The 14,450-nt window shown below is 42.4% G+C and overlaps 1 protein-coding gene across 6 annotated transcripts in view; it reads left to right on the top strand.

Moving 5' to 3' along the window:
• The window catches only part of GNB1L (G protein subunit beta 1 like), a 61,257-nt gene extending 54,043 nt beyond the window's left edge, over positions 1-7,214 (top strand). For 5 of the 6 annotated variants that reach the window (XM_057415005.1, XM_057415003.1, XM_057415008.1 and 2 more), the window contains 2 exons: positions 1,628-1,843; positions 6,402-7,214. In XM_057415005.1, the coding sequence (XP_057270988.1) occupies positions 1,628-1,843; positions 6,402-6,668 (483 nt within the window). In that variant the 3' untranslated portion in view covers positions 6,669-7,214. The remainder of the gene's footprint in view (positions 1-1,627; positions 1,844-6,401) is intronic. The other variant, XM_057415007.1, reaches the window with a different exon arrangement.
• Positions 7,215-14,450: the final 7,236 nt, after the last annotated feature.

Below are 14,450 nucleotides of genomic sequence, written 5' to 3'. Positions count from 1 at the left end.
CCAATCTAAACTTCCTCTGTTCAAGTTTTAACCCTGATGGTTTAACTCATATGTATTGACATACATTCATTGCTCTCATGTTTTATTATTTTAGCAAATAAAAAATTTGACAGAGGAATCATGCACAGTTCTGGGCACTACAGGAGACCTTTTCTGTGGGCCTTCCTACCCAGAGCATGTTCCCGGCCTTCTCAAAAGAAAAGGGATCTTAAAGCAAAGAATGAGGCTCCTGCAGGATCCCAGTTCAGAAGGGTGATAAAGGGGATTTCCCTTTGCTTTTCCTTCTTCTAAGAGGCAGTTTTCTTCTCCACACAGTGAGATCCATTCCTCATTTAAACCCTTCTTAAGGCTGAATAAATCTGAGGAAAGAACATGAGGCTTTTACTCAGCAGTCCTGTTACCCAGACCACCCATCTCTTGTTAGTTTAACTACCCCTAGAACAAATAGTAACCAGTGGAAGAATTGTCTGGACCATTAATAGAAGCATTGAGCCTTTGGCCACTGCAGGCTGGTATCCTGCCATTGACAGCCAGCAGGTTTGAAGAACTTCATTCAGTAATGCAATACCAGTGAAAGGCAAGTCTTTATAAATGTCCTTACACGTAATTTTGAATTGAATACGAAGTAAACATATCCTGAAGGATCTAAGAGTGTTTGGAAAGAGCTGAATAACCTGGATACATTTCTTAGACGTGCCTGCATGAGGTGGTTGTAATCCCAGTGTTTGTTTTTGGTGTTTCATCTCGTACCAAAGAAATAGCTGGCATGAGCAGATGCCTGTTTTGTAGTTGCTTTGCATCAGGGATTTGCATCTTCACTCACATACCCAGTTACTGCTTACGGGGTCATTAGTCTTTTGGCTGGAGCAATGATGAATATTTTCCTTAAGTGTGACATGTAATCCAGTAATGTTCCCTTCTTTGAGTTATTTCAGAGGCTTAAATAAATTAGGTGTCTGCCCAGGGTGCCATGGCCCTTGGCCTGTGACATCATTAATCAAAATAGCTCTCAATTGGTTACAGTGGGACTCGGGCGCCTGTTAACCCCTTGGTGACTCACCCAGAGATTCCTTACGGGAGGCTCAGTGTTTACCTTGAAGCACTGGGTAATTGATCCCTATGTGTAACCCTACACTTGGCAGTGTGAAACTGGAATCTTTGGGCATGGCACTTCTTTCAGTGTCCATGCGGGTTTGTATAGCTTGATAGTAACTCACTTGCTCTAGGAATTTTTTTAAGGAGCAGAAAGTTCAGGCCACGAAGGAAAGCTGCTGGAAACTTCAGGCAGCCTTTCTTCAGGTGCTGTAGATGTCAACAGTTTGGATTTGCAGAGAGAAGTTTTCTCTGTGTGTGTGTGTATATATGTCCACGTTAGATACATATATATATGTATATATATATACATAGACTTTATGTGTAGATATAAAAATAGGTGCACGTCAGCAGTTAGTAACACTTTGTGTAAACGGGTGGACTATGAAGCTTTGACATTCAGGCTTGTAAATTTTTCACTTGTTCACCAGTCAGCATTTCCATTTATTTTCTTGGTGTTTGGACTGAAATGGGGATGGTCATTTTCCTAACAGACTGTTTACTTTTCAAACAATTTTACTTTTCCCTTGATCAGCTCAGCAGTGATTCACAACCTTTGCTTCTGGCTGGCTATGAAGATGGATCAGTGGTCCTTTGGAATTTGTCAATGGGAAAAGCATTGAGCCAACTTGCTTGCCATCAGGAGCCAGTGATGAGCCTTGACTTTGACTCGGAGAAGGCCAAGGGGATCTCGGGCTCATCTGAAAAGGTGCTTAGCATCTGGAGCCTCAATGAGCAACAGAACCTCCAGGTCAGGATCATTGGCCCTCTAGTGTCATTTATCCCACTTTGCACTAACAGTTTGATAGACTAAAAAAATATTTAGTCATGAAGAAGAGTTGTTGCAGATCTCTAGCTAATTAATCACAGACTGGTTAGAATGTCTGTGCTATGTGACTGGACTTAGCACAAGATGGTGAGGATTTAAAAAAAAAGGCAAAAAACCCCTGTCTCACATGTTTCTGGTTTTACCAAAGTTGCAACAGGCACACAAGCCCAGCATTACTCAAGCCATTGCCTCTGTATCTTCATTTATCACGTTAGTAGTATTCAGCTCTCAGAATGTCCTAAACATTATAAATGAGTTACAAAAATGAGAAACAAAGGATTGATTTTCCAAGGTTCTGCTTGAATGGTTAGAGCTTTATTTCCAATGTGGGAAAGACAGAAATATTCCATGACATATTTCACAAACAAAAAGAGTAGGCTAGCACAGCTAGCACTGTGAGGTTTAACAGCCAGCATCCTTTGGCACCTTCAGACCCTCAGCTAGAGACAGAGACAATCAGTCCATTGGATATATCAGTGTGTGTTTGAGCTCTGCATACCTAGAATGGCTGGTTTAGAGGTCTCACGATCACCAGTTTAGTCTATGCTACTGAATAAATGTTGCTTAATCTAGACAACATCAGTGAGTGTTCCAACAGTGCCAGGGGGTTAAGTAGGTTTTAACTAGGTGTGGAAATGAAGTGCATAAATAAAAATTAGTGCTCATGAAAATTAAAATGGCCCATGCATAGCCTCTCCACTGCTGAGTGCTTTACCCTTTCTTAAGCGGCAGTTGTCCCTGGAACATACAATGCAGAGTACCCTGTATGCCCCATACCATCCTTGAGAGGACAACTGCTGGATACACCAATCCATGAAAGAACAGTAGTTACTCTTGAAGCTTTTTTTTGGACATTTTTTAGGCAGTGTGTCAAGTTAATGCTGTTTCCAAATGGTGCTACAGGAAGAAAAGCAAGTGCTTGGGCAGCCAATGATGACTTGTCACCCTGGGGCTGTGGTGAAGGTGTATAATCTGCTGGGCTTCACCACAGCCTAAACGAGCATATATGGAGTGGTAGGGCATTAAAATCTCAGTACATGTAATGTAAATGCATCCAACTGAGATGAAGTTTGGAGGACACAGCACTCACTAGGAGAATGTCTGAATGTTAATAAGCAATACAACATGTAGTAAAAGAGGCACACTAGATACCGAGTAAGTAGCAAAGGTATTCTAAGCCAATGTGATAGAGTTTTAACAAGTCTGGGACACAATTGTCATGGGTTTGGGGTGGTTTTTTGTCATGTTTTCCTTCCCCCTGCCCCAGCCTTTCTGTCACTACTGGCACACATCTGCACCCGGTGTCCTTAGCTCAAGGAAGCAGAAGAAAGGTGAGCAGGTAAGTCCCAGTAAGAAATTTGGTATTGAGACTAGTCTTCTAAAGCCAAGGTGTCAGAAACCTGACATCATGACAGGCTTCTTAAAGCTTCACATACTCTGGTGTTAATATATTCCTTCATAGTAATTATACCAAAGCTTTTTCCTAAATTCAGAGAAAATACTGTTCTCCACAGCACATTTCAGTTATGAGTCACCCATAATGCAGGGCTACAGGTGTGACTCATGGGGAAAATAAACAAGTTTTCACCTGAAATATTCCAGGTATTGTTTTCCACAGGGTATTCACATTCCCAGGAGATGTCGGATTAGTTACATCTTCAGCACATCACACTCTGTGATAGTAGCTTTTCTCAGAATAAATTTAAATGCCAAGTATTATAAACTGTAAGTGATGTTTCTGTGCTTCACACAGAATATGAATGCCCTAATAAAATGCATCTTTCATACGAGCACTAGAGATTGTCAAGGACATAGATTAAGGTTTTTTTTCCACTATTGCATTAATAATATAAACCAGATGGGGATTTTTTTCCCTGACATTCCAGGTACCTGAGGTAATGGTAGATGTTGGAAAGCCACTCAGTGGCACATTATTTTTATTCTAAAGGTTTTAATAAGTAACTGTGGTGCAGAGCTATCTGCTGGTGGAGAAATAATGATGCAATGATGGTACTTCAGCTCTGTTTTAAATGGCAGTGTTCCAGTTTGTCAATGAATAGATGATGAAGGTAACTTCATAGTTTATTGCTATGGGGAAAGTTTGGTGTATTGTCTTCTACAAGAAAATTGCTGAAATCATCGCTGTCAACAAATGACTGGATTGGTTATGAGCCTTCTAATTTGGACAAGATAGTGTAATTATGTGATGATGTTTGCGGTATAATGTAGGAGGTAAACAGCTTCTGCAGGTGAATAAACAAAGCAGAACTGAGCAATCTGATAATCACAGGAGCTCCTTTGTACATGACAAGAAAAAACTATAAGCAGCAATGTAAGTAAGTGTACAAGTTTTGGTGGTTAGGTTGCTGAGGCTTTTCTTTCAAATGCTGAAGCTGAGGCTGCTGCTATCTTGGCTATTCTTCCTATAAGAACAGGGCTTAAAGACATCGTTTGGGTGTAGGAGAGGGAAGTTTAGGATTAAAAAAGAAAAGGAAAAGAAAAATCTTGGCTAGCCTGTGTTAAGGAGGGGACAGGAGGTGCGTTTCTGTTGGCCTCAGCATGTCAAAATACCTCAGTGCATCTGCTAGTAGTTGCAAGTATCCTTGGTCATGACTGGCTTAAAGTAGATCACCTGTTTTTACCTCTTTGTTTTCTTAATTACAAGCTGGTTTTCTGGTTAGGAAATTGTGTTGGTTTGCATTTGACTACAGCAGTTGCCCGTAAGTGACTGGATGGCACCAGTCCTGGCACTAGGATTTCATCTGGCTGCATATACCTTGAGCAAGTTGTTCTGCTTTGTTTTGTTTTTCTCTCTCACCTCTTGTATTTGCAGATCACGCACAAATGCCCACTGTTCCCTTATGTTCCATAGCCAAAAGGCATCACCATTATAGGCTTCACTTTCAAGCTGTAGCTTGCTGATGACATGCAATTTCTCCCAGTCGCCCTGATTTTGCTGTATGGCTCTTGCCCACATAATGACAGTAATGATGGGAAGCACCACACCCGGGATTGGTTATAGCCATTAGCTAATAATCTGTTACACAGTAAGGCCCAATTTACATGTGCCAGGCTGGTGATATGAGTAAGAAATCCATCCCTTGCCAATATGCATACGCCAACAACAATCCTGCTGAAGCCACACTGCAGTAGCCTAACGGGGGAGCATACATACCAGCAAAAAGTACAGGTTTTGCAGTAGCAGCCCCACAAAAAGGCCCAAATACAGCCTCGTACTGCTCATCAGCATTATAGTTTAAATGATCTGTAATGAATATATCCTTTTTAACCCTGTGCCAGCTATGCATCATGGACTGTCCTTTGAGAAGGAAAGCTACTTAGCTGTAAAACATACTTGTCAATTCCTTCCCACCTCAGAAAAACAGCAAATACCACACAGCTTATTAAAACATGCACTGAATTATATTAGGCTTTGGTACAAGATAGCTACAGATTCAGTCTGAAATAGATGGTGGCATTAACATGTCATTTCCAGTTGTGCTTATAAATAACAGCACTTCAAGGTCCATATGCTCCAAAGGTGTCTTCCACACTGGGACGAAAGCTGGGCTGTTTCAACACAGACGCACACGTGGGTGCACGCACACTCATGCCCACACTGCCCATGCTTCGGCAGCAGACTGCTGACTAATACAAGTTACACGAGGTGGTCACAGCAGAAGTGTATTACATTGAACTTCAGGAGAAACTTAGTGAAGTGGAAACTTTTATTTCTAAAGGCTAAGTCTTGTGCAGCTCCTGTGCCTCCTGAAAGAAGCTAAAGGCCTTCCAATTTAATTGTGCCCCTCAGAAACTTGTGGCCCAGTAGTCCCTAAACAGTAACAAAAGGCTTCCAAGACTGAAATCAATAACTTCGTCATAATCCCCTTCTTGGAATTTGGTGTAAATAGAAGTCTCTTGGGAAGGGAGTACTAGAAATACAGATTTCCTGACACTGTAACCTAATTCCTGGAAGCATTCCTTTCTCAAGACTGTGGTAAATGCTACCACAGCTTATTGGTGGTTTTGTGAGGGGCCACAGTAGTAGAAACAAGTAGCAGGTAGTTTAACATCAGCTCAGCATGGGAAACACTGCAAAGGCAGGGAAAATATCTGGCCATAGCACTGAACATTGCAGCTCATGGAAAAGTAGCTTGAAAAGCAAAGCTGTGTAGTCTGGTTTTCAAACCTTGACTCTAAGCTTCACTTGTGACAGAATATAAATACCTGCAAATGCAGTATAAACTAAAAACATACACACAATGCTATTATTTTTAGAGAATGTTGCTGGAGATAGGATCAAATTGAGATCTTTTCCATCTCTGTCTATAATTTTTCATCTGTCATGTGGTGAAAAGCTCCCTGCTACCTGTGTGATAGCCATGTATATTGCTGGTCACTCTACCTTCTAAAATCCCCACAGGTTCCTTTTTCTTCTGTTTTAAACAGTTAGAGCTCACCTCTTAACTTTCTCACACAGGTTTACAAAACACACAACCTTGTCAACGCTGGCATATCCGATATCACCATCCGTCCAGACAAGAAGATTGTAGCAACAGCGGGGTGGGATCATCGCATCAGGATCTTTGGCTGGAAAAAACTGAAGCCATTAGCAGTGCTGGACTATCATACAGCAACTGTCCATTGTGTGTCCTTCTCCAACCACAAAAACCCCAGGGAGAGACTACTGGCAGCTGGCTCAAAAGATCACCGCATCAGTATCTGGTCAATATATACTCAAACGTGATGTGTTCTGCACTTTCAGAGACTAGGAAAACAAGATTGGTGAAGGATTCTTTACACTGTAATTCAAACCTGGATGTGGAGAAGTGGTAGAATTTATTTCCAGGCTGAAGTGAGAGTCCTGGGTTAATTCTTATGCTGCTTGTTCAAGCTGCAAGTTTAGTTTTCCAGAGAGGAAATGGATTTTTAAAATCTGTAACATGCACAGCAAAGCCAGTCACAAATGAAGACACAGAACAAGTCACTTTGAGTTCTGCTACAGGCTTTAAAACAGCTTGTCTTTAGCAGGTTGCTGAAATAACTTGTACCAGTACCTTCTTTTGTGAAAAAGGACTGGAATCCCTCAGACTGCCATGGGGGCACAATATAGAGCACAGGATCACAGAATGGTTGGGGTTGGAAGAGACCGTCAAACATCATCTAGTTCACACCCCCTGCCATAGGCAGGAAAGTCTGTAAGGCATTTATGTATCCAAAAATCTGAATCGGTGTAAAATGTCACTCGTTCTTGAAAATTTATACCCATTAAACCACCTCCAGTGGTTTCTCATTGTCAGTTACTTTTTATTCCCCATAACTGAAAGGCTAGCAGAACAACCTTGATTTGTTCACACTTCTGTCAGTTTCTAACTTAAACCAACAGCCAGGAATGTGACTAGGGACGGCCTTTGGCATTTATGAATTTCATTATGTCTCCTGTCACCTCGACCTTCACAATTAATCACAAGAAAGAAAGGGGTAAAAAAAAAAAATCTTCCCCTGCACTGCACTGCAAAGCTATGTAAAGCCTTTCAGAGCCAGCGCTAAATCCTTTCCACAGACTGACTAGCTGAAGGATTTAAACTCAGCAATCCAATTAGCGCCCTTCTCCTTGGAGAGTTAGGGGTAGGTTTCAGCTTGGCAAGGCTGGGATTCAGCTACACAACTCCCATTAACATTTAGGGGAATTGCATGAATAAATCCTTATCCACACAGGGCGAATGGCTCCATTAACTTGCCAGCTCTATAATCATGGAAGCTGAAATTCATCCAATGAAGGGGGCTTTTTGAATCATGAAGCAACATTTGCATTCTTTTAAACCATACACCATCCTCTTAGCAATAGACATACACAAGTGTTCAAAGTGTTCATGGACATCTCACCGTTGTATTCCTTGACAAAGCTGCAGTTACAACTGCAGTTAGCAAGGGCTGGTTTGTTGAAAAGGAGATGGCCTGGAAACTAGAACTCGGCTTTACAGCCTGAAGTGTTCTGTGTCCAGGCTATGCGCTGTTGATACTTCACTGGAAATACTTGTTTCTGCCTCTGTATGAAGCTGATCATCAAAGAAAAAGTCACCAGAATTGTAGTGAACAGCAACATCAAAAGACTTTAGAAATTATTTCAGGGAAAACATAGAAGCAAATTAAGGTCTGGGTCTGCTACCCAGCTGTGCCTTACAGGCAGAGAATACTGTTGGACTAAAAGTCTTAAGCATCAAGCCCGATGTTCTTTCCATTAGACACAGATACAGGATACTATTCCCAGGCTTTCAGAAATAAAACTTGGCCTTACACATTTTGGAGTGTGATGACACTTTAAATAATGCATTTCTTTGATTATTTCTTTACTGTTCAGTAGCTGTATGGAGGATCACATTGCAGTTGAAAGTTAAAGCCTAATTTTGAGTGATCCCGAGTCAAGGGGAGGTGCTGGTGTTCATTACATCTACCAGACAGAGTTGCATAGATGGTAAGTAAGTGCTCCATCATCCACCCCCCACCCAGGAGCCACCTACACTGGACACGAGGCTCCAGCCAGCAGCCTTATGGAGTGAGGCAGGGGCCTTATCCACAACCTACTCCTGGAAGAAACCTTCTCTTCTTTTTCCCATTTCCTAAAGTATGTCAGAACTGACATAGATAAATAAGCAAATAAATATGGAAAACATTGTCGTGTGTGGTCCAAGGACCCATCATAGAGAGTTTGCAAAAGGCTTTCCTTTTGGCTGTCCTGTCTCGTCCTACACCACACATGAAGCCTGTCAGGCAGCCTTGAGATTGGTGTGTCCCTTCTGTGTGGGCCTCTTGAAACAGAACTGAGTGAAATTGTGCTGTATGAGAACAATCTCACAATCAATTAATTTTTAAAGACCCCTAACCCCAACTTTAGTCTCTTCTCCACTTAGATTATAAATAAATCAGTTAAATATTTAATTAACTAAGTCTCCATTTCTCAGGAGAATGCCCTGCCCTGTGCTTTAACCTGTGCAATCACTACACCTTCAGAATCAACAGCCTTGAAGTGAGAGCTGATGATGGCCTATGACCTAAAAAGCTTCGTTAAGCTGATGGTTGAGCACTGTTCTGGAAGGCTGGAAAAACCAAACCCAGCACTGCATCTCCTCAAGCACTGATCTAGGTGTCCTTTATCCCCAGCTTCAACTCTGAGGTACAGAGTTAGAGGCACAGCTGCTATTGGGATTTTGCATGGATCAAAGCCAGGAACACCTTCTTGAGACTCTTCGTACAACAGACATGGGACTGGTCAGGGCTGGAACCAAAGGTGCCTTTGGCCTACCTGAAAAATGTAGCTTCTGAGCACCACTGCAACTGCCATAGCTTAGCACAACAACAACAAACCAACCAAAACACACACAAAACCAACCAAACCAACCAAAACACACACAAAACCAACCAAACCAACCAAAACACACCAAAAAAAAATCAAAAAAAAAATCCCAAACCAACCAACAAACTCCATCCCCCCCGCCCCAAAGAAACCCCAACCATTAACACATAGTCAGTCCCTGTGTTGTGAACCCACACTCTGTTTCCTGTCTCAGCTGCGCATCCCAGCTATTAAAAGTTCCTTCTTCCCTCTTTTCCTAATGGATTGAGAGCTGCTCTGCAGTGGCCCTGGAGGTAGGTGGCTGGCCTGGAGCATGCCAGTATTCCAATTCTCCACGGCAGCAAATGGCAGCCAACACTACTGGGCAATTTCCACAGACTGGAGCTGTAGGCTTAATGCTTCTCCAGCAGAAATGCAAAAGGAACACAGAGCTCACCCATCTTGGGCAAATGGTTACTGTAGGAAATAAAAGCCAAGCCTGGTCCTGTCAGAGAAGTAATCACTCTTTCCTCTTATCCTCCTGACAGATAAAGGCAGCTGTGCCATCAGAGAATAGCGTAAGAGGTGAGAAGCCAGTTTTAAGACTGGAGTGAGGACTGAGGTGCAAACCTCTCCAGCATTTTGGAGCAGCTCCATGCTCAGCACACCACTTGGTTCTGAACGCCAGTTATGAGCACCTAACACCGCAGGGACATGATGAAGCTCCAAGGCATTGATGCAGCCTGGCTTCTGCTCCTGGCAAGGTGACTGGGGGCTGGCTCACAGCCACCCCACGCGGTTCTAGACCTTGCATCCCAAAACAGTACACAAAATGCATCTTTAGTGAAGGCCTGTGCATCGTACATCCGCTGTGGGAAACAACTTTTGATGGAAATATTATGATATTGGCACAGTGGCAGATCACTAGGAAGAACGGATTAATATCCCTTGTCTTAATAAGAGTACTATTAGATCAGAGCCTGAAAGTCAGGAGCTCCCAAGTTTATTTTATCTGAAAAATTTCTTTTACTGTCAACATTGGTGTCTAAAGTAAGGATGGAGATGCATAGATTTCTAATGGGTTTTTTGGATGATTACAACATGCCTTCACATCCAACTACCGCCCTTTGCTGGGGTTAAATATTTCTGTTTGTCTGACTGGGTAGATTTAAAAATAAACTTAGTCATGCAAGCATAAATTGAAAATGAGGGCATGAACTGCAGCTGGAATCCTACTAGCAGGCAGGCACAGGGGGAAAGAGTTTCATCAGCTTCAAGAGGAAGGACCCATGTTGCAGAGCTGCTTCCTATACTTAGGAATACTTCCTATATTTAGGAATTCCTACACTTACATGTGGCATCCTCTACTTATTTACTTCCCATTACCAAAGCACTACCCATGTGAAACTTGCACATTGCAACAATCAGTCCATTAACACTTTACATCACCACTGATTCGATTTAAACACTGATTTTTTTCACTTTATAGTTTCCTTGAAATTAACAACAAGACAGCATTAGTTTGATCTAGAGTTGAGCCTAAATGCTGTAGTTTGAATGTGAATTACAAAGTCTTCTAAAAGTTTATTTGCTTAAGGAACTGACCTGGACTTCCCCAAAGTAGAAGGATTTCCAACAGGAAGGACAGTCAATACAAACTCTCGACATCTCTAGAGACTGTGAAATACAGCTGGTTTTGTCTGATTGCACCTGCGAAATCAACAATTTTTTCTAGGGTAAAAAAACCAAGAAAAACGCTCTTTGCAATTGCACCATGAGCATGGTTATCACTTGAGGTTGCAGCCGAGTTGATAGCAGGAAGGTTGGGAGTGAAGAGCCACCTTAAGCTGCTGAAGTGAGCTCTGGAATCTCACCTGCCAGAAAGGAACAGGGCTAGCCTGTACCTGGCCTAAAGGAGTCAGGAGTGAAGGTGATGACAGCTAAATTATTACAAAAGGCTTCCTCCCTAGAATCACCATCTTTGGCGCTGTGAGAGGGAGGAAAGCAACCGGCATTCGTAAACTAACAGAAATAAATCCCAAACACTAGCATTTGTGCAGCAATTACATGGAATATTTATCACCACTGCAATGAACGGTGATCTCTGACCCTCCAACATGTTTTGCAAATGAATCCATTAGTTCCAACGCCTTTCTCTGATCAGTACATGAGCCATAAGGCACTGCAGACCTGGGTGTAGATGAGCAAGGGAAGAGGAGATTAATTGTGTTTGTAGTAATGAGTGAAAAAGGAAGTGGGCCAAGGGCCTGCAATGAGAGTTGTTTAATTTAGCCCTATACAATACAACTGCTTTAGTAAGCCAATAAATTACTCTGCAGCTTGACTTGGAATGTTGCAAAGGTTTGAGTTTTAAAGAGCAGATTTTTATAGTTAAGTCAATGCTTGCTTCTGGACTGCTTTGGGTTTTAACACATTTAAGATGCATCTACAAAGCCAACTTACAAATGAATAAATCTTTCCCTTAATTCAGTCTGCCAAGAGCAAAGATAGAACACTGACTGCTACAGGAGCCATGTTAGTGATGTAAACCAAAGGACTGGGGATTAAACAAGGATTACCGAGCACTAAATCAATGTGTTTGGTTTTCTGGCTGTGTGTCTGTGGTGTGAAAGTGTGGATCATTACATCAAACATGGTACATGACTGCCTGGATTAATACTAGACAGTGTTGCAGCAACGCAGAGACACAGAGTTTGATGCTTAAGCATGACCAGTGTGCTACCAAGAAGGCAATGGTGATGACTACAGAACAGGGTTTCTGCTGGTTGTAGTCTGAAATTCTGGCCTGGATCCCCCTAGTAGAATAATTTTTCCAAGGAAACCTGGCTGTGTTTAATCCATGCTCTGCTCTCCTGAGGCACGCTGGAAGTTTCTTTTACAATGCAAAGAAAATCATGAATTAAGATCACATGGGGGGGGTGGGGGTGGCAATTCATTTAAGGATCTCACAGCACAAAATTAAACTCAGAAAAGAAATTAAAATTCTGCACTATCAGATACAGCAGATAAAAAGTTCCATTTCTACAACAGACTTAAATTAAAGCATACCAATTATGAAACTTGACAACAGCAGCAAAGTAAGTGTGGAGCAAGTAGCCATATTTTAGATACCAAATTGTTTGCCCCCTGACCTCATCCCTTTTGGTCAAGACAAGACCAGCAGCCAGGGTCCAGGTTAGTCACAGCTGCCCTGGTGTCTGGTTGTATTTACCACCACCCCTTATCAAACACCACGAAGTAAGAGGTCGGTCTGGCTTGAGCCATCCTCTCCCCTCTGCATTTTAAAGCTATCATCAGCTGCAGTTATGCTGCCTATTAAGAATTTTGTTCCTGAGTAGGGATACACACCCTCAAATACACTCACTGCTCATGTCTGAGGGGGGGAATTTTGTTTTAGCTGTGGGTGTTTATTCCCGTTCAATACAATCCATCACAAAAACTTCAACACTGTAATGTACTATTAAAACACATAGTTGGGACCACAGCAACATAATCCCTCAGTTGTGAATGTTTTGCTCATCTGACTGATAGTATGAAATGTATCTGTATGTTCTATCAGCATTACTGTGTACTGCTTTATTCTGGCTTATCTCAGAGGAATTTGATTTGATAAAAGAGGATAAGAGAAAAGGGGGCAAGGGGGGAATCAAAACAAAGAAGCAACTTGCCCCTGTAAATTAGGTGATCTAAAGATTCTGGAAAGCACAAAGGTCCTTGAAGCAGAACACCTCCAGCAAGACACCACATTCCTTACGGGAAAAGGACAAAGGTGACAGGGAGGAAAAGTTCCTAGAGTTAGCACACAGCGAAAGGTTTGTCTTTCTAAACCTGTACACCAGCTCATTTCAGTTTCAGATATTGACATTTGCTGCTACCTCCCCAGCAACCTTTTGTAAAGGTGTTGGAACACTAGGAAATCCCATAAACCGCAGCCTACACTTCTAAATACACCTCTGTGCTCACCCAGAGGAGTGGGTGTTTATTTCTGTACTATGAACAGTTACAATGCCAGATGTTACAGTGCCGTGGGAGATGGCAATGGGAAGGACTGGGGTCCGGAAGCAGCCACATGCGCTGCATTAGAACCATCCCAGAACAATACTATCTCCTTACAGAACAGTGACACGGCAGTCACTAATTCTATCAGTTGTCTGTTACAATTTGAATTTGATTTAGAAAAGGAAAATTAAAAAAAAAGGAAAGAAAAATAAAACGCTGCACGAGGATTGCTGTTACAGCTGGGTGCCGTTTCCTCCTAGGTTTTACTCACAGTATATGTAAATTGGGACAGTAACAAATACAGAAATCTTTCAGCACTTTCTGGACAGCAACGATGTCTCCTTCCTACCAGCTGCAGGGTTGATTGATCCTGATTATGACCAGATCAGAGAGTCCAGGGAGGATGTTAAACTGCTGAGCCATCACTCTGCTCTATAGCTCTGGCACCTCATGCATCCAAAGGTACATTTTCCAGGCACCTATGGCATCACTTGCTATAAACATGTTCTGACATAGGTAGAAGGAAGGTTGGTGCATTGGGCCCACACAGTAATTTCGAACATGGCAGAGAAGGTGGACATGGCATGTGTCTTGATGGTAATTAAAAAATTGCTGACAGAAAATCTCAGTGATTCATGGATACATAGTCTGTGCACACAAAAGCATATAGGCTGCTTATAACATAAGGCTTATGCTAAGTATTGTGTTTTCAGATTTTTTTTCCTCAAATATTTTGATGGCATGCAGACTTGGCATCACACTAAATAGAGACATTGAGTCTTTATAGTTTTATCTCTTGAGCCCATCTGGTTTGAAGCAGTTGACAACAGGCAGGAAAGGGAATAAAATGAAAGACTCACTTCATGTTTGCTGAAATAAAAGAAATGTGTAAGGCAGTGCTCAAATAAAATCAGCCTGGCTGGAGGGCTGCTGCACTCCCCGCTCAGCACCCCTCCTCTTCCCTGCTAAGATGATTGGAATGGAACAGCTTTGCCCACAACCCCTCTACTCAGTGTGAGCTCTCCCTGCCCACCCTTGGTGCTCAGCCCCCCAAAAAGGCAGCTGAAGCAGCCAGGCTGGAGCACCAAGGGGGAAGGGGAACCGTTTGCCCCCCAGAATGAGGGACAGTGGGAGCGCTAAGCAAGCAGAGTAAAAGAGCAAACACAACGCCCTTGT

The sequence above is a fragment of the Pezoporus wallicus genome, unplaced genomic scaffold, assembly GCF_028554395.1.
Source record: "Pezoporus wallicus isolate ANWC-B61680 ecotype Strahan unplaced genomic scaffold, APGP_CSIRO_Pwel_v1 contig_8047, whole genome shotgun sequence".
NCBI lineage: Eukaryota > Metazoa > Chordata > Aves > Psittaciformes > Psittacidae > Pezoporus > Pezoporus wallicus.
Note: the sequence above shows the minus strand (reverse complement) of the source record. Positions and strands in the feature narration are given on the sequence as shown.